This window comes from Seriola dumerili, unplaced genomic scaffold (genome assembly GCF_002260705.1).
Source record: "Seriola dumerili isolate Sdu_G_001 unplaced genomic scaffold, Sdu_1.0 BDQW01000066.1, whole genome shotgun sequence".
NCBI lineage: Eukaryota > Metazoa > Chordata > Actinopteri > Carangiformes > Carangidae > Seriola > Seriola dumerili.
In genome coordinates this window covers 1453864-1473904 of record NW_019174321.1, presented here as the reverse complement: position 1 = coordinate 1473904, position 20041 = coordinate 1453864, and the positions used below count along the sequence as shown (strand labels likewise).

At 43.3% G+C, this 20041-nt stretch overlaps 1 protein-coding gene across 1 annotated transcript in view; it reads right to left on the bottom strand.

The window, feature by feature from the left end:
• Positions 1 to 19335, bottom strand: part of LOC111219395 (metabotropic glutamate receptor 7-like) — a 264938-nt gene extending 245603 nt beyond the window's left edge. Inside the window, exon 1 of the mRNA XM_022742056.1 lies at positions 18687 to 19335. Within this exon, the coding sequence (XP_022597777.1) occupies positions 18687 to 19199 (513 nt within the window). The 5' untranslated portion in view covers positions 19200 to 19335. The remainder of the gene's footprint in view (positions 1 to 18686) is intronic.
• Positions 19336 to 20041: the final 706 nt, after the last annotated feature.

Below are 20041 nucleotides of genomic sequence, written 5' to 3'. Positions count from 1 at the left end.
CAGTTCAATTTCTGGATTTTCAGACAAATTATCTGCACCACAGGATTCACTATTAAAAACTGAGACCGCTGCATTTTAAACAAAGTTAAAACACTACAAAAAACTACAGATCCCATGAAAAGCTACAAGTGTGTTAGAGACAGTGAAGTAACCACAGATGATCAACTGTCCTGCTGTTATTATAAACCATGAACTAACCACAAACACTCAACTTGCCTCCTCTGTTGAGCTGTGACATTTAATCTGCGATGGTCTGTGGGATTGTGGGAAATGGTGTTTGTTAAATAAAATTTGATCTATTTTTTTTAAATCACCATCCTCATATAAACACATGCAGTGAACCACACGACATACTGTTGAGTAAGTTTCTGTTCCAACACTACAGTTGTTTGATTTATTACAAAAGTCAGTGGGATTTTGAACAAGGTTTTCTGACATCTGGAACAGAAGCTGGAGGTTCTCCAGCTCTTCAGCTCTCGATACCAAACAAATAACGAAAAAAGTTGCCAGAGAGGAGAGTCAGTGAGTTCATTTCCATCCACCTTTCTCACATTAATCTATGACACAAACAAATGTCTGATTTCCATCATGTTTCCATCCTTTGATCTTCGACTGGACTTTGACTGTCTTCTTCTTCTGCAGAGGTTTAATGGCAGCGACTGCAGAGTCAGCTCCACCAGCTGTTTATCTCAATAAAACACACATTAACTCATGTTTTGTTGCAGCAGATTTTTCCGGATATATGGTTGAAATTCGTGCCACATGTGGATGGAAAACCTCATTTCTAACTGACACAAGCAAGATTATTATCCTGAGACAGGAAATCTCAATTATGAACTGAACCTCTGGAAGAAATGACCTTTAGACAAAAAGAAGAAAAAAAAAAGAGATGTAAGTAATAATCTTCCCTGAAGTGTGCTGACAGCCTGCTGTGACACGTGGCATTCACTCTGTTGGCTGCATCACTCAGCCCTGTGATTTTCTCTTTCTGAATTAATGCTCAAACAAATTAATGGTTTCGACTTGAGCTTGATGAATGTCAGAGTGAGAATGGAGTCAGTCTGCGGGGACACTGTGTTGCTATTGATTGCAGTCTGAGTGGGAATGTGCGAGTGTGTATGTACGCATATGTTTAAAACAGAGTGCGAAGAGAGAGAGAGAGTGAGAGAGAAAGAGAGAGAGAGAGAGAGATATGCCTCATTCATTACTGTCATTACGCGTCATCAGCTAATACTTGGAGAATTGAGCCGAGTGATCACAAGGCTGTAACGATTTCTGGCAGCTTCCCTCTGCGGAGGGATCCTTGTGACGGCACCAACGAGGAAGACAAAGGCGATGACAGGCTGACAAGCGGTCCCAGCGCCCCGGTTTATGACATTAATGAGCGGAAGAAAAGAGACTACACCAGAGTGAGGTTATATGAAATGTGCATTTGTTTGAGAAAAGAGAGGAGAGAAGGGGGGAGAGCAGACAGAGGTTGATGATTAGTGTTTGTGTGGGAGATAAAAAAAAAAAAAAAAAGAAGAAACACGGAGAGGGAGGAAGAAAAAGACAGAGACAATCAAATGTTGTGTTTTTATCTCTCTGTCTGATTGTGTGTGTGTGTTTGTGTGTGTGTGTGTGTGTGTGTGTGTGTGTGTGTGTGGCAAAGCAAATACAGCACAGAAGTAGAGTTTGAAATGATAGAGCATGTGCGCTGGGACCATGTTGCATGGTGATCGTGCACTAAATAAAACTGATTGATCACATACTCATTCTAAGCATCACCAACATTTTGTTTTGGTTAAACAAATAAAAATTATAAAATCTATATTTTAATTTACAGTTAATATATTAATAGCATTTTATTAAAGAGATGGAGGAGTTGCTAACAACTGGAAAAAATGTGAAATAAATTGTGGATGGTGGTGAAACAGCTCCGGAAACATCTTTGGAAATTAAAAACAAGTAATCAATCTGAAATAAGAAATTGTGGAGTTCAGAATCAGCCATGACGTTTGATGTGCTGTTGAATGTATTGTTTCATTTCCTGTTAGTTATAAGGCAGTTAAATATGTTGTTTTGTTTTTGTTGTACATCAACAGTAAACTATGACAATCAGTGCTGGGACACCGCTGAAGAGCTAGCATGCTATCATTAGCTAATGTCATTGCAATGTTGCCCTGATGGTGGCGCTAAATGAAAAGTCAGAGGATCAGAAGTTGTTACAGTTCGTCCTGAGGTAGAACATGAACGTGTGACAATTCATCCAGTATTTATTGAGATATTTCAGAGGTGAACCGCACAACTGAATGACCAACAGTTGGCCCAACATGGACGTAGCCGGCCCTGTAGCCGTGCTGCTAGCACAGACAAGAAGTGGGCTCACAAACAGCAGGCAACATTTCAGCTCTCAGACTGTCAGTGCTGCTCAGACTGCTTGACTGATTCACTGAAGCTCTTTTGCCCAAGGTACAGACTTGCTCTACTTTTGACTTTATGGTATGTTGACTTCCTTTAAGATGAACCCGACAAAAACCCCATGAACTCTTCTCCACAACAACAGAATCACTGTCGCTTTAGTGACAACCGGTCAACACAGGATCACATTGTCAGAGTTGCTGCAACATCAACTTCAGCCTAAGAAAGGTAGACCTGGTACTACTGGGTCTCCGACAGCTGAGGGGTGAATAATGTTTCTGAGTTTTGTTCCCTGCAGTGCAGCAGCAATTAAGTGGGCATCCACTGAGAACGGTGGGATTCTGCACGTAAGACAAAGAACAAAGCTTAAAAGGGCACCACAGAAACCATTGTTGAAGTCCCAACAGATATGCAGAGTAATCATCTGGGACGGAGCCCTGGCTACATGCTCTAATTAATGGTTTCATTATTTTTATGAGTCAGTACATTAGTGTTTGAAGCTCTTTCTTTTTTTGTTTTATTCTCTCATTAAACAGTGATGTCATTCTGATTTCACCCCTTCTTCTCATCCAGTCTTCATTGTTGTGCATTCACAGGTATTTATGTTTAGCCATGGTAGCAGCATGGCTGTCCACCTCTTTGGTCCAGAGTGAAACATCATGGATGAAGATCGTGGTCCCCAAATGATGCCTGAGTACAGCCTCACAGAGGGGCTTCTGTTGTTTTTCTATTCATTTACATTTAAAAACATGGATGTTGTGTTTGCCTCAACTTCCTGATTCATCGAAGTTCATCAGTGCAGAGGTCAGAGGTCACAGGCAGGCTGCAGCCTGGTAGATGATGTTTGTTGACCGCTCAGAGAGGTTTCCCTATATGCACAGCACAACGCTCTTCTTTCATGCATGGTTAATCTTCAGTCAGGGGAGTTCTTGTTGTGACCCTTGCAGTCGCTACTATGGTTTGCTTTTAGAAAATGCTACATATTCTATGGCTGACTGTTTTCTGAGGGATCAAATAAAAATATAGCAGATTTCAGGTAAAACACTCTGAGAAACCAAATCCTGCAAAGTTGGATGGTGGGTCCAGGGAGGCGGGGCTTGGAGCATGGCTGAGAGCGGTGACTGCTTTGTTGTGACATCACAAAGTTACAGAAGTCCTGACGGCAGGTTTAACGGCTCAGTTTCTGAATACAGGCTGTGTGCATTTCTCTGTGGACTGAGGCTTTGATACTTTCAGTATTAATATAGAAACTAGACCTGCTCTATAATCAAAAAAGACATCACTTTATACAATATGATACCTTTAATATCTCAACGCAGTCCAGTCCAAATATTGTGATACACAATATTATTGCGATATTCAAAATAATTTATTTCATGATGACAGATGATACTGTCACTAAACAGCAGTTCAAAGTTCAAAGTTTTAATTGTCACATGCCAAGGTACAGTGTACAGTAATCTGCAAAAAAAGAATGAAAAATATCACGATATTCGATATTATCAATATTGTCAAATATCGACCCAAGCCTAATGTATGCAGAAGCATTTTACACAGCGCTTATAATGCTCCCATCCAACAGCCAACTCAGTCAAAACAGATTGCTTAAACAACTACATTTCAAATTACCTCGATTTTGATAATACTGGAGGTGGAATAAAAATGGGCATTATTTGCAGTTGAAATGAATCCCTTTTATAAAGCACACATCAATCTTTTTTCTACTTCAGTTTTGCTTTCTCCAGCAAATACTTTGATGAACTCTAATTAATGTCATAATGACTTATTGATGATAAAATTCATCACATTGTGGCACTAATATCTACTGTTTTGCTGCTCAGTCATTACAAGTAATTTTAAGCTGCTTTCGAGCTGCCAGCACGGCTGTCGACTCGTGTTTTATGATGGTTACCAACAGGAGGGAAGCTGCTGAGCAGACGTATCATTTTGCTGTAAGAGAACTACAAAATAAACCTGAATTTAAAGACTATAATAACACCATGTTGACACAGGTTAATTTCAGACTGAAAACCGTTCATTGTCTCCTCAAATGTGATCACGCCAGGCATAACTATATCAATATGCACCCACAATAATTACACGGCTGCTTTGTCTGTCGACTGTAATGCCGGGCTCGGTTGTCATCATTTTTCTTCCTCATCATATCATCTATGTGAGAGCTTGTCTCTCAGCACCTGTTGGCATCAAACACACACACTCCTGTTCATTGCTTTTGTCATAGCTCTCGCTGTTTGTTTTAAATTCTTAAATTTAATGTGAACATGTAACATCTGTATGCAGGCTGCGGTGTGTATGCAGTGTTTGGAAGTGGTGACAACAGTGACAGCTAAGACGAAGTCACAGACAGATTGAGAGTGGGAGGAGGTGGAAGCTCTCCCGCGACTTAAAATAGAAGCAAAGATCAGAGCATTATCGCTCATACGTGTCGCGGAAATCACCTTCATGTTTATGTGGTTTAGAAAAACAGATGTCTTCTCTCTAAGAGGTCGGATGGGATTGTTTTATTGACTGTAAATCATATTGCGTGGTGGTGGTGGTGGTATCATAGACAGAGATATTGGAGTATGCAGATGGTCAAATATTGTTATGTGGGAAGAAAAGACAAATAGTTCTGTCACTTCGGTTGAAAAAGACGTGTTCATTAAATCCATAGCTGATGATGGATCTATTCTGAGTTCTTTGCAGCAAAGGATCCCTGTATTTCTATTTTCCTCAGTGGTGATAAAAAAAAAAAAAACAGGGAGATAAAAACTCAAATAACCAGATGTTCGACACTCAGCTGTTTCACTGCTGAAAAACTTATAAAGGTGAGATTTCAAGCCACTTCCCACCAGCCATGAGCAGCCAGGCCAGATGTGCAGAGCATGCAGTGACAAGCTGCAACTTCTCCTCTGGCAACAGCAGCACGAGAGTCTCTCTGAACTGTCCTTGACTTGCTGACTGAGCTGGCAAAACATCAATCCTGCTTCCTCTCCAAAAAAACGAAAAAAACAAAAAACTTCTTTACCCAGAAGTCTGAGGGAGATCTGACCGGCCCTGCTCCATGTGTCCTGGAGGAAACTTGAAGGAACTAATGCTGTCAAAATCAGAGGCTTGTTCTGTGTATTCTCTTTAATTGTAAAGTGTATTGGGACCACCACTGTCTAGCATTAGCTAAAACACGAGTACATATTCACATCATTGTCCAGCTGATGTGTAGGAATGTCAGAGTTGATGCCGACTTCATCAATACACAGAGCACTTTAATTAACTGACACTAGATCCATCGGTTATGGCATTGAGCGGTCTCCACGGCAACAAACATCATCCGGTTAAGTGGAAGGCTTTGAACACCGAAGCCGAGCACTCGTGACCTGTCTGCACTGTTTTATATCTGTGACTGAGAATCATTGGGAAACATAATGTACCATAAATACCGCAGCGACTTTTTACTGCTGTAAATTGGCAGGAGCCTCGCCGCTGTATTTTGCTCACCGTGCCAAAGAGCGAGCTCATGAAAAGGGTTTCCACAAATCTCCAGCAGGAGTAGCCCAGAGTGGTCATTGCTCAGATTAATGTGGGACTATTTTGTACTGTACATTCAGCCACTGAGGGGACGCTGATTGGCTTTGTCGGGTTGCACCGGTGTCGTCTAAGTTGATCACTACAGTAAATAATCTTTTTAGTGTTCGCATTAGCTGGTCGGTTGATGGCATTTTCACAGCGGGCCCACAACGGTGAGCTGTAAAAGCTTCACAAACTCAACAGTAGACGCTTAATCATCTTTGCCTCACTTTAATTGTAAATATGCAGAAAACAGCTGCAGCGTTAATTCACGCAAACACAGAGTGGGTAGCAGGAGTGCAAGCCCTCCTCTACACAGCAGATCAACAGGCGTCCACTATGATGGACGTAGCCACATTGGAATTGGCACCTGACGTCCCTGCACTTGTCCAAACTCATGAGAGGCTTCATTCCTCCCACAAGACGGTAAATTGGTCAAACGTAACGGCATGACCTGCCTCTCACACATCATCATGGTGCATAAAACACGTTTTATGAGCAGAAAGCAATGTTACATGTAGAACCTGTTAACCTCATATTTTCTGCGGTGGAGCACGCAACATATGGGTTTCACTGTGAAAAATGAAGTGTACTGAATTAGATATTTTAAGTTCCCGTTTGTTATGTACAATTGGATGAACTGACAACTTCTCTCTGATTTCTAAGCAGACTTACAGATGTTTATTTGCATTGGTGTTATCATCTCAGATTTTTTTGATGTTTTGAAAGATGTTTTTAGTACAAAATGTGAGTTTTGGATATCGATATAATAATAATCGATACAATAAGTGATTAAATGTAAGCAGTAATGTAAGATGTGAGGCGCTCTCTGCCCCTTTTATTAAGTAGCTCTCAGAGTAGGAAAGGTTTGGAGACCCCTCGCAGTATGTTTGGCCCCTGACGGCAGATTTCTAATGTGACACTGCAAAAATTTGCAAACACACGAGGACACTTTGATAAAAAAAAACAATACAGAAATGTTGGTTTAGATGGGAGAAGTACGAACTCTGCTGCACACAGTTCAACTCTATTATTTACTGTGTAAATCCAATATGGCTCTGTACTGTCAAGTCCAGAAAAACTACAACCAAACCTGAGGCCATGTCTGCTTGTTTTGAACCTGATCCTCACATCTATCTGAGCTTTTTATCCAAACACAGAGGTGAGGTCTCAGATGAATAACGCCGACACTGACAGGCTTTTCTGCCCCGTTACAGATGAACCTGCGTGACCCTCCGTGCCTCAAGGGGCTGCCGGAGTCTGGCACAGTAGGTTTTCTTTGAATACGCAACGGCGCGTCTCTGAAACTGTGGGTGGTCACCCAAAATTAAAAGCAGGCCTGTAGGCTACCTGGAAGCACGGCTTATGCAGCAGCTCTTAATATATGTTAAAATAAACAGCAGCTGAAACAACATGCAAATTCATTTTGCTGGGGTAATTCCTCACTGGAAAAAAAAATTTAAAAAATCGTTCTGACTTTTTTTTTCCTCTTATCAAAAGTCCCTTATGAGAATAACAGTAGAAAGAGCTTCATTTGTCACTGATCAGTGTTTGAAGCAAGGAGAGCTTTTAACAAAGAATTTCTAGGATCACATTTAAATAGTCTTTAATAAACTCACGGCAGTTCTTCCTGCAGCAGTGTCAGCTAATGAGATAAAAAGACAATATAATGGCTTATCAAAATGCAACAGAAAGGTCCATATATAGGCCCTTTAATGCTGTTCTAGTATCTTTTCATGACAGCTGTACTTTGCACATTAGTGGCTGAAAGGTACTGCTCACTGCTGGTCAGCCTCTCTACAGCAGCAGCTGTCTCATGTCAGCCAGATCACAACTCAAAGACACATTGATTCACGCAAGAGCAGTTTTGTATTCTTCTCCTGAACCTCTTTTGTCTGTGAGGTCTGTTCATAAGTACTACATACACTACTACATCAGGCACAGGTGTGCGCTCATGAGATGTGATCATTATGCGTCATGGCCAAGCCGGTCTCCCAAGTCATCACATGCAGACGCTCGGCCGGGATGCCTTGCTGTCCCTGTTTTAACCCACTGGGTATCCCCTCATCGTCGTCGTTCAACATGCAGCTGCTATGTTGAAAAGTTGAGCCATGAGTCAGGCAGACTGCGGCCCAACCACTCCTCCAACCCGAACAACCATAGAAGTCGTTCTTTTCAATGACCCATCGTTAGTGTGAAGGAAGTTCCTCTTGTCCACCTAAAGAATGACTGACTCAGGGTGAAAGGTCAGTGTGAGGCCCACGGTCTCTGTGCCTCAGCTACTGCACTAACTCTCTCTAAGTGTATAAAGACTATCCTCAGGGGCTCTTGCTTCAGATTTGAGGTGACATCATGATGATTCTTCGATCAAGCACCGATAAACATCCTCAGCATAAAGACATGGACTCAATAATAAACACGCAGACTGTACCACGAGTGGCGTACCTACCTCGGTCGCCATGGTTACTACAGTAACGGTCATGGCTTGGTTAGGTGTAGGAAAAGATTGTGATTTGGGTTAAAATGAGTACTTCCTCAACATTAGACAGTCTTTGTTGTCACGGTTACAATAATAACTGTCGAAAAGTCATGGATAACAGAAACAACGTCAACTGCCGCTTTCACTCTAACATAAAGCCAACATTAAGATGTTTTTGCTCATGAAATGTGGTCACGGAGCAACACATCCTCTAAATCCTCGGCCAGTCGTATGACGTGTGTCGGAGGGAGAAAAGACAGCAGCAAGTATTGAGCTTAAATCTATGTTTAGAGTGGTCTGTCCTGCGGTGACAGTTAATTTGCTCAATTTAAGCCCAAGGATGAAAAACCACTCAGAACTGCTGAATTAAATAAATGTGAACCTGCACTGTCGTAAAAATCAGTATCAACAAGCTGAATCAAGGCTTCTTAATCTAAAATTGCACCAACTAACAAAGGAAACAGAGTCTGAGTAGTGTCTGCACCCACAGGAGCTTTTTTCTGCCGGTAATAGATGGGCGGCTGCGTGCGTCTCAGAGGGCTGACTAAGTCCACCACAGCAATTCTTTTATACTTAGCAAGGACAGCGGGGAGAAAGAGGCTCCCGAGCAGCTGTGACAGGCTGAGAAGCGTCTCAGAGACGCCCCAAAACAAGGGGAGAAGCGGCTGAGAGTGGAAGCGCTCTCTCTCCTGGCTGCTGGATTAATAGAATGTGAGGGGTTGCAGCTTTGTAAGGCGGCCGCGAGAGGATTGAGGGTCGAAATGGGGAGGGAGGGAGGGAGAGAGGGAGGGGCTCCCGAGCAGCTGTGACAGGCTGAGAAGCGTCTCAGAGACGCCCCAAAACAAGGGGAGAAGCGGCTGAGAGTGGAAGCGCTCTCTCTCCTGGCTGCTGGATTAATAGAATGTGAGGGGTTGCAGCTTTGTAAGGCGGCCGCGAGAGGATTGAGGGTCGAAATGGGGAGGGAGGGAGGGAGAGAGGGAGGGAGGGAGGGAGGGAGGGAGAGAGGAAACAAGGAGAGAAAAACCTGAGAGGGAGGTATCTGTTTGCTGCTGCTTCCTCGAGAGTAACCGCCGGGTTGTCTGTCCACTCGACTGTTAGAGCTACGCTGAAAAATCAAATGTTATCCTATCACAGACACACTGTACCAGTGTATATGTTTGTTGATAAGTAACAAGCAACTGCAGCGGAGCTATGAAATGCTGGGTTTGATATAATTTATGAAAAAGGAAGTTGATTACATAATTTGTCCACCAGAGGGAACTGACGAGTGGATTTTTATAGTATAAAGTTTCCCACTCTGTATCTTGGTCACAATTCTTTAATAAAGCAAATACCTGGGGTCAGTATCTAGATTGTTGTTTACTGTTATGAGTTAACGCTCGACCGATTTTTTTAAACCCGTGTCGGTCATCCATAAGTGTTCGTGTCCGCCTGGTTCCCTCCTCTTTTAGCTCTGCTTTTCTTCTTCTTCTCCACCGGCTCCTGAGGGAAATATGTGGCTCTCGAGCTGCTGACTGCTCCACCATGTTCACCAGCTGTCGACATATCGATTATAGCCGCTTTAAGTTTTGTAATAACACTTGTCCATTGTGAACTGACGACCTCCCTGTCTCCTGACAGACGCAGTCACATGCAGAAACATTTCATAACTAACATTACTGCCTAAGGCTGAAACTACAGTAAATTTAATGCTTTTAAAGACTTTCCAACACCTGCAGATTCTCTGTTCCTCTTATTATTCACTTCTACACTTTGACTGCAAAAACTTTGCCAGTTATAATAACAGAGGAGTTGGGCTGTGATATTGGATGATATATGATTCATTCCAGTCCTGCAGCGACTTCATTAACAAAACACTGTGATGTGTGGAATGATCATATTGGATATTGCTTTTAATACATAAGGCAGCCTCATACAGAGAAGTTTTGTAGCTTTTTGGAAGTGAAATCATTCATATTCATTAACGGCAGTTTTTTTCTTTTTTTCAGTAAGGTAAAGGGACAATTCCTCCAGCAAAGTTTGCCAAAATAAAAATCCTTTCAAACTGTCACTTTTTTTTGCATCATGACAAAACTCAAAAGTGAAACTGATTGCTTCCCTTCTGATTGTGGTTTTATCTTCTTGCAGCACCTGCAGCGTGGCTCCACTCCCACCTGGAAGTGTTTGGAAAGCAGCGATGCAAGGTGGTGGGCACCTACAACCAACGCCACGGTGGTTTTAATGAATCAGCGCTCTTGTTGTGGCGCTTCAATGAATATAGGTCAACAAAAAAAAAAAAAAGTGTATCTAAGAGTTATGAGTCTGTGTGGTGCCCCAAAAATATAGAATGCAGTCCCAGAAAGTGGCAAAGCCTTTACTCAAAGTCAGTGGTGTGGTTAGATGCTGCGTGAAATAGAATTAGCAGATTTGTCTGGAAGGAGTGTCCACATCAAGGAGTTTCAGAGTGTCAGATAAATCCAGTTCAAATTGCTTCATCGATTCAATCATTTATAGCTGCTTCTCCCTGCTCAGGCTCGTGGGGCCCTGCAGCATACAGTATCCCAGCATGCACCGCTCAGAAGGCGAAAGAACAACCTGGACAAGTCAAAAGTCTGTCAAATTGTCGAAAAAAAAATGCTGACAGACAGGAGACTGAGCGACAAACCCATTCATGAGGTCGTTTAAAGGTCCCATATTGTATTGTCCATGCCTTTTTTGATTATAGAGCAGGTCTAGCTTCTACATTAATACTGTGAAGGTATCAAAGCCTCAGTCCACAGAGAAACACACACAGCCTGAATTCACAAACTGAGCCTTAAAACAAGCCGTCAGGGCTTCTGTATCTTTGTGATGTCACAACTATGTCACCGCTCTCAGCCATTCCCCAAGCCCCGCCCACTTGGACCCACCATACAGCCTTGCAGGATTTAGTCTCTCATATTAACAATGTGACTGCTGCTTCGACCCACCACTGCAAAGCAAACGACAACGCCGATAAAACATGAAATTACACAGTTCACACCGACCGGAGCAACATTTTTCAATAATCTTAATGTTTAGAGGACACAAACACTTTTCCCTCTCTCCGAGCCACGGCTCACTCTACACTTCTCTTCTCCTCCTCTTTTGAGGATGTGTCTTGATGCACGCAAGAGTCAGCACCGTGGCCAAAGCTTGTTTATTACTTTGCTGCAGTTCAAAAACTTTTTGGAGCGTTGCAGATAGACTGACGTGAGCTGATGACGTTTCTTTGCTCACACATACTCCTTCGTATTTCATTCTTTGCACAGTTTCACACAGCGCCACATGAACTTACACAATCCTTTTTGTAACACAGTTGAAAGGCTCCTTTAGTGAGTGACGCTCCTGACCTGCATATAGACCTGCAGCACTGAGAGGACACCCACGCTAACTCCAGACACCAACCACCTCCAGGGATTCACCCCGCAGGGACCTTTCTCCTGTGAGGTGATTTAAAATGATCATTGTACGTGCAAGACTTTTTAATATGCTAAACTCTCTGGTTTTTCAATGATTATGTTAATTTAACCACCAGTGGGATATTTCTCACAGTATTATTTAAACAATGTTTGACCCAGGTCTAATATTTAGCACTTTAAACAACATCATCGCCGTTTTATTTTCTGAGCCCAGTAAAAAGGGGTTTCCGCTGCAGAGTGAGCAGCCGGGGTGGCTGTCCTGCCTGCAGGAGCACAGCCACGGCGGCTAACAGGATTTGTTTCGGTTTGAATGGAGAATCTTCTTGTCATGCAGTTTAAACACTCCTTCTGACGCCTGCCCCTGCCCCCCCCACCAGGATGAAAAACTGCGGTCGGAAATGCTGGTTATTTTCCCGTCAGTCTTATAAACTGCAACATCAGACTTGGCCGCGGTAAACCGGTATCTGTAACCTCCAGCATGCAACAGCTCACGGCGAGCGAGCACGGCGCGAGTCACTGGCTGGTTCATTCAGGTCTGACCATGGAGGAGCGTCAGTAATTGAAAGTATTGTTTTCCTATAAACTGAAGTGTGGTCAGACAAAAAAATAAAAAAATAAAGAAAACATTCACATTATCTTTGGACTATTAACATCCAGTTGGACACAACTGGCTGGGGGGATTCTGAGTAATAACTTCTCTAATAATAATTGTTAATAATAAATGTTATTTTCTCATTTCGAGGAAAACACAGACTGTAATAAGTACAAAACTGGCAGCTTTTGAAAAATGTGAATCTTAAAGTGCTTAAATTTACAAAAATGAATAAGCCTAAAAAGTGAAGCTTCAGTTTCCCTCTTCCTTCCTTTTGTAAAACTCCATTTCACATCCTAACAGTCTCAAATATTTTTCTTATCAACTATCTCAGCACATTGTAACAACTCCTTTTCTCTTTCTCTCCCTCTTATATCCACTTTACCCACTTATTAATCTGATATTGTTTCTTGCCTGGTCTCTCCCCTGTGTGTTTATCGCCCTCCCTGCATCGTGCTGTGCAGGCTGGAAAAGCTGCCTCGGTTAAAATAGAAACACTTCCACAAAAATTGAGTAGTTCTCAGTCATTTATAGGTTATAGGTCCAAGTCCAGATACGATGACATCTGGGTTAGTTGCGTTAGTTCAGATGTTCCTTGATGTGAAAACGTTGGAGAACTAAAAGACCACACGGAGGGAAAAAGGAAGAAAAGTGGCACAGCTGGGAAACTGTGTGTTTGGTCTGCTGCAGTATGTATTTTAAGGTGCTCTTCCTCAGAGGCACAAAATATGAGAGGAGGCAACAGAAATTATTCAAATACTGTATTTGATTTATCATCGCGGAGTGACCACTGCAGCAGAAAACTCACACCTGAGAGAAGCAGGTGGAAAATCTGCTGCACTGGGCGAGAGACCACAGCAGAGACACAGACAGACGGAGAGAGAGAGAGAGAAATATTATAAAGTAACTTTACCAGAGCTCTCTACACAGCAACACAAGATGAAAGAGCAGAAATACAACAACCTGTCATTTTTCATGATTTCACCTTCCTGTCTCCCTCGGTGACCTCCTGCTTGTCCAACGTGATCCGACTGAAGCAGCTACTGATACTTTTCATCTGTTTATCTCAGGCGAAGGAAAGAAGACGCTTCAGTTACACTCTCCAACACTGACTCTTCATGACTCATTCACTCTGATCTTTTTTTTTTTTTTTTTTTGTTGAGCTGATGATGACATCAACTGATATTTCCTCACATTTACTCCAAAGAGATGAACACACACTTCCAGTTCCAAAAATATCACTTATTTCCATGACTGATTTATCTGCCTGCTCTCACATAATCGATGAGTTTGTTTTGTCAATGAAATGATACTTGAATTATAACATAACAAAAAAGAGGTGGCACAGTGGTACAGTGGTTAGCACTGTCGCCTCTTCTCGCCACAGCAAGAAGGTTCTCGGTTTCGAACCTGCTGCCAGGGTCTTGAAGTTTGAATGTTTTGAATGTTGAATTTTTATTACTCAAATAACAAATCGATTATCAAAATAGACTTCAACTTCAACTTCGACCATTTCAGCAGCACACGGCACTTTGTTTTGCTCTCCAGACACGTGCAACACGTCGCACCAGGCGGCCATCAGATCCTATTTATCTGCGCTTCATGCAAATCAGATGAACTGCAGCATCTGTAGTTTCAGTAAATACCCGCTCTATAAAATTAGCCTAAAATTCTGTGCCCCTTACGGTAATTTGCAACAGGCTTAGTAAATCTCCCCCCACTTTACACCGCTGTTATAAACCACCTGACACATCTGTGATCCCGCCAAATGTTTTCCAACCAACCTCCAGTGTTTTCCCTCAGATCCTAAAGTCTACTAGATTCGCACTTTTAATGTAATCACCACATAATTAAATGTATAATTGTCTCGTAATGTGAGAGAAGCAACAAACCAAGTCGCATCCCTTGTTCTCGGTGAAGATATCCTGATCCTACATGTGTTTTCTCTAATACGAGCGCCGACGGCCCATTATCGACATTAATATCGTCACATATGGTGGAGCTGTAATACACTGTATGTACCTAATGAGCTGTGGCTTACATCCCGCCCATTAACTCCCATCACCACTCCCACAAAACATATCCAATCGTGATTTATCTTTTGAAAGCACCCAAACCCCCACCCACCACTCTAATGATGTGGCACACCCACCCTCTCGATTAAAAACAAGACCCCTACTCATTAAAAGCCGCTGCGACTGTGCAGCCGCGTTATTATTTCTTTCTTTTGTTTTATAGGAGAAGGGATGGGGAGCTGTTCTATTTTCATTATGCTCTCATGCTCACTAAAATTTATGGCTAACACAGGGGGTACGCTCCATTATGTGCCATGACAGGGGGAGTTTAATGACCCTGGAGCTTCTCCTCGGTGTGCACCTGTGCTGAGTCGCCCGGTGTTATGGCCTAATGAAGCACACCCACAGAGAGAGGGAGGGGAAGGAAGGGAAAGACACACAGACGGGGAAAGAGGTAAACAAGACAAAGAAGAAGGGGAAGTAAAAAGACTTGATGAGATGTGAGTCAAACGGCGTGAGGCAGGTAATGATTAGAGGTGTGCTGGCTTCAGGGCTACAACTAACACTTAGTTTCATTATTAGGTAATCCGCTGATTATTTTCTGATTAACTGATTAACTGTTTTCTCTCTCAAAAAAAAAAGCTCATTATAATTTCCCAGGCTTCTTTAAATGGCTCATTTTGTCCAACCACTACTCAAAAACTTAAACTTACTGTTTCCGCTCTAAGCGTTTTTCAGTAGAATACTGACGATAGCTGGTGCTAATGTTTTGTTGCTAAGTAACCAAATCCAACGTCTTGGAAATATCTCAAGCCGATGTCTCGAATTATAAAAGACCAACATTTTAGTCATGAATAAAACAATATCAATTAGCCAATATTTGGTTTTGACGTCAACCAAAGTTTAACGTCTTTCTGACGTCACATCGATGTGCAGTGCCTGCTGGGATATTGATGGTGAGCGCTATAACTGTTTAATTAAAGTTTCATTAATGCCATGCCAAGATTTTTAACCCTGGTATTTTTGGCCACAGAAATCATAAAAAAAAACAACAAAAAAACACTGTATCCCTAAACAATGAGAGGATGGGAAAAAAAAAGAAAGAAAAGGATTTCCCGCTCATCAGGTAAACACTCCCGTTAACTGCTGCAAGACTGTCCGACATGTGCAGTAAAAACCATTTTGTAGGCTCTGACCTGGCAGACCAGAGAGTGAAGCCTTAATGTGTTTGTTGTGTGACTGTGATGCCAACTAGGCCATTTATGAACATCAGGGGTGTAATGAAGTGAAAACAGCTGTGGAACAGATGACTTTTCTATCACAGGGGAAAATAATTACCCCCCCCCCCGCATTTCATTCCACTCAGTGTTGCATTGCAGGGAAGCCGAAACCAGCTTTGGCTTCCTGGCTGTCTGATGACCACACCTCCCTTTTTTCATCATCGTCTGAGCCGTTTACCGCTCAGCTCCACCTGCACAAATCTCCTCTGTACGTTTATGTGCGAGACGAATTCAAATTAGTCTGATACCTGCTGAATTATTTGGCAGGTTGTTAACATTGCCATTAACTGTTCAGACTTCAAACTGATTGAAACTGACAGTTTCTTTCATCCACGACAGTCCCACAACTTTAACTGCGTTTATTTCTGTTACCTTGACAACAAAGGTCCTCGAAACCATAAGGAAGTGCTTCTTTTATCCACCGTCTTTTCCTAAGTTCCCAAGTTTTTCTAAATGTAATCAAACCGCGACCGTTCCACAACCTTTATTATCGTCGCCGTGGCAATGATGAACATCCCATACACCTGCCACTGGTGCCCTGTTAAGGATCGTATCAGAAAGTACAGGGACAAACGACTTATATGGACTTATAATTGGAGGACATGTTGAAAACCCAATGGGCTTCATGGACAAATGAGGCTGTAAGAATTGATTTCATTCATTCTTTTCACTTGTGAAAGAATTTAATATCACAAAAGGCAATCATGCATACTCATGCACACACAATATGGACGGGAAAAAGTCAGCATCGTCTTGCTGCATGCCCTGAAAAATTTGGGACAGAAGAAACACTTTCAGCCCCCAGTGTGAAAGAACCTTTCAGTGCCTGTTATTAAAAACATCCGGAGCTTAGCCGCCATTAAATTCTGAAGCTTCCTGGACATTAAATTCCTTTCAAAATCAGCTTTCCACTGGTGAGAGTTAGGCCGGCCTGAAAGCCAAAGCTCTGCAAAGCTCACAAAAGTTACTAAGCTGAGGCTCGGAAATAAATAAATAACTAAAAAGTATCTTTAACTGTCCATAAAATGACGGGACAGTGTCTGGATTTCATTCAGTTGAAGGTCGTAGTTTTAAAGAGACCAAGTTAAAATGGACCCCACGTCCTCAGTGAAGCAAATACAACTGAATGCCAGGTCTGTGCACGTGTCAGGGCACCGGACGTCGTACTAGATTTTGAAGAATTGAATAAATGTAGGACTTAAAGAGTAAATCAACACCTCATTTGGGTGTATGACGGGTGACGTAGTGTAGCCAGAATGACTTTGTTTTCCCTGCAATAAACACCATAAAATGGGACCAGGATCACTTCACAGTGGAGCAAAGTGACTGTCTATGTAATTTACTCAAAAAGACAGGACTGTTGCAGGTCTTTAACTTAAAGTAATTCCCTCTCATTATGACACATGTTCAGAGTTTGTAAAGAGTTGTGGGGGCATTAGCAGGATGAAGGAGAGAAGGATGATTTGTTCAACAAGAGGCAGAAAATAAAACAGGGAGGGACAGGAGCAGAGTCACACACTCATGCAGACAGAGCCGAGGAGCTACCACTCCTCCCTCTCTCTCACATCTTCACTTTAGCTCTCTCGCTCTCTTCATAAACTGTGTGTATGTGCTTCTGTTCATGTCTCTTGCACCTACGCCTCTCTCTCTCTCTCTCTCTCTCTCTCTCTCTCTCTGTCTTCAGTGTCTGTCTGATCGGATCTAAACTTCATCCTCTAGACTAAAAGCTTACTTTAAGGACGTCTGGATCAGCCAGATCCATTTCATGCCTTAATTCATTTGTATTTAATTAACCAGGTAAAAAGCCTTGATGAGATTAAAAACCCCTTTTTCAAAGGAGGGCAACATAAAAAACATCATTACGACACTAAATACAAGCAACAAATGGAATAAGAATATTTTAGTAAGAGAAAAACTGCAACTAAATGTAATTAATTGTTATTATAATGAGTCAATTAATGAATAAAAACTGACCATAAGTGATGCACTGATTAACAGCATCAAAATACAGCCGATAAATATTCACAAATACATAAAAAAAACACAAGTCACGGAAAGATTCACATTCATTCAAGAGTTAAACAGGAAAGAAATCATGAATCATCACGTAGAGCATCTCTGACGTCACTCAACACACCTTCCCGCCACTACAAACACCAATCACGGGGGTGAACTTGAAACTGAAGTACAGCTTGAGCTCTGCTCCTGGTTCTGATAAAGCACGAGTCAAACAACAACAGTCTTTTCATAATCACTGACAGTAATGATGTTAACCCCCAACAACACCCCGCAGCGTGTCTGACCAGTTTGACTCAGCATCTATGAAGAGGATGAGAATGAAACAACTGGCTCCTGTGTCTGATGGATACCAGGGTATGTACACAGGTTGGTACTTGTTCCCGCAGGGACAGACAGCAAAACAGGAACACACTCTGACCACTGCTGGGATCATTTCAGCAGAAACATGCGGTGTGCAGTTACTGCTATTGTAGTGCACTTCTGCGGGATTCATTACAGTCACCACACCTGCTGTGCCAACTTGACCCAGCCTCACAGCCACGCCACACACGACTGCGAGAGGCTGCTCCACAAAAAACCAGCTCACAGACTCACACTGCAGGCAATGCATTGGAGGGGGGGGGGGTCTGTTGTAGAGGAATCCGTTGCAAATGGGATGTGGGTATCGTGGTCAGTAAGTGTAGTGGAACAAGACCAGCTGCAGCTGAACCTGGCTCCACTCACCCCCCCCCTCCAACCCACCCACCCATCTTATTTTCTCCCTCCCTCACCTATACATCTCCTCTCCCGCATGAGAAATGTGGAGTTACATAAGAAGGTGAAGCTTGTGTCTGACCGTGGTGATGTGTGTCTGTCAGAGGCGCAGAGTGACAGCGAGGAGGAGAGACAGAGACACTCCGCAAACTCTCGGCTCCTTACCTGAAAGAGGCGCAGTATGTTGGCCACCATGATGGACACCGAGCTGGCCGACGCTCCTATGACCCCGACAACTTTCTCGGGCTTCACAAACACCGGCGGCTCCCCGTTGGTGCACCTCACGTCCGACGTGTCCTTCTGGATGAGCGCCTGCACGAAAGTCAGCGACTGCTCCAGCGCGTATGTGTCCCGGGAGCAGGTGTCCAGGATCCGGGCGCCCAGGGTGACGTTGGGCAACAGATCTTCGTCGCCGTTAATCTGATCCAGGGCGTACATCATCGCCTCCAGCCGGTGGATGCCGTTCTCCTTCTTGATGTCCCCGCACGGTATCCCCGGGACCCCCCTGGCGTGAACCGGGAAGAGCCCCCCCAGCGTCACGTCGCCTTCCACCCGGATCGAGTGCGGCGCGTAAATCTCCTGGGAGCCGGCCAGGTCCAGGAAGGCTTGAACCATCCACAACACCCGGAATGTGAAACATGGTTTGAGTTGGGGGAGGTTATTAGAGTGCCTCCCCATGATTTAATCTGTCTCCCTTCCCGCGAACAGTTGAATCAAAGCAGCTCCGCCACAGACTCCGACTGGGAAAATAAAATGTAGAACCACTGCAAGGTGCAAGGCACTTTAGGATAGTTTTACAAATCCAACAACCGAGTTCCTCCCTGTCCTCGATCCAGCGCAGAGAACCACCCGTTTACCCGAGAATAAAGGCAGGTGTCGGGGTATAACACCCGTGTAATCCCGCAAGGTAGAGCCTTTATGCACACACAAACATACAAACCAACCTCAGCGACTGATTCACCAATGCGTTATCCCTCGTTAAGTGTGCGCAGAGCTGCTGCTCCTGCTGCTGCTGCTGCCGCTGCACGCAGCCACGGTCGCTTGTTGCTTGGGCACCCATTCCAGGATTTCAGAGGAAAAGACACAAAGAGAGAAACACAGTCGTCAGTCGCTGCTCATAAAGGGCAGCGATGTAGTAAAAGAAGCACTCCGTTAACTCCTTTATAGGCTATCCCGGTATTCCGTCTTTGGATATGTGAATAACCCAGCCCACGCTCGGCACTGATGTCATACTTTAAAAAAAAATAAAAAATAAATAAATAAATGTGGTCACACCTGCGGATAAATACCAGGCAGGGTTTGGGCTAATAGTTTCCTCAAGCCTGAAAACAAGATGTGGAGGCGAGAAGGAGAAGGCGCTACAGAGGCACAGCACGCACCGGTGAAATAACTGCGCTCCGCTTTAGAGCCGAGCTGTCTGTGACACGCTCCTCATGCCTCTCTCTCTCCCCCCACCCCTCACAGCCCGGGTCCACACAGGCACCTGTCTGGGATCAGATGCTATCTGTAAAAAAAAGAAG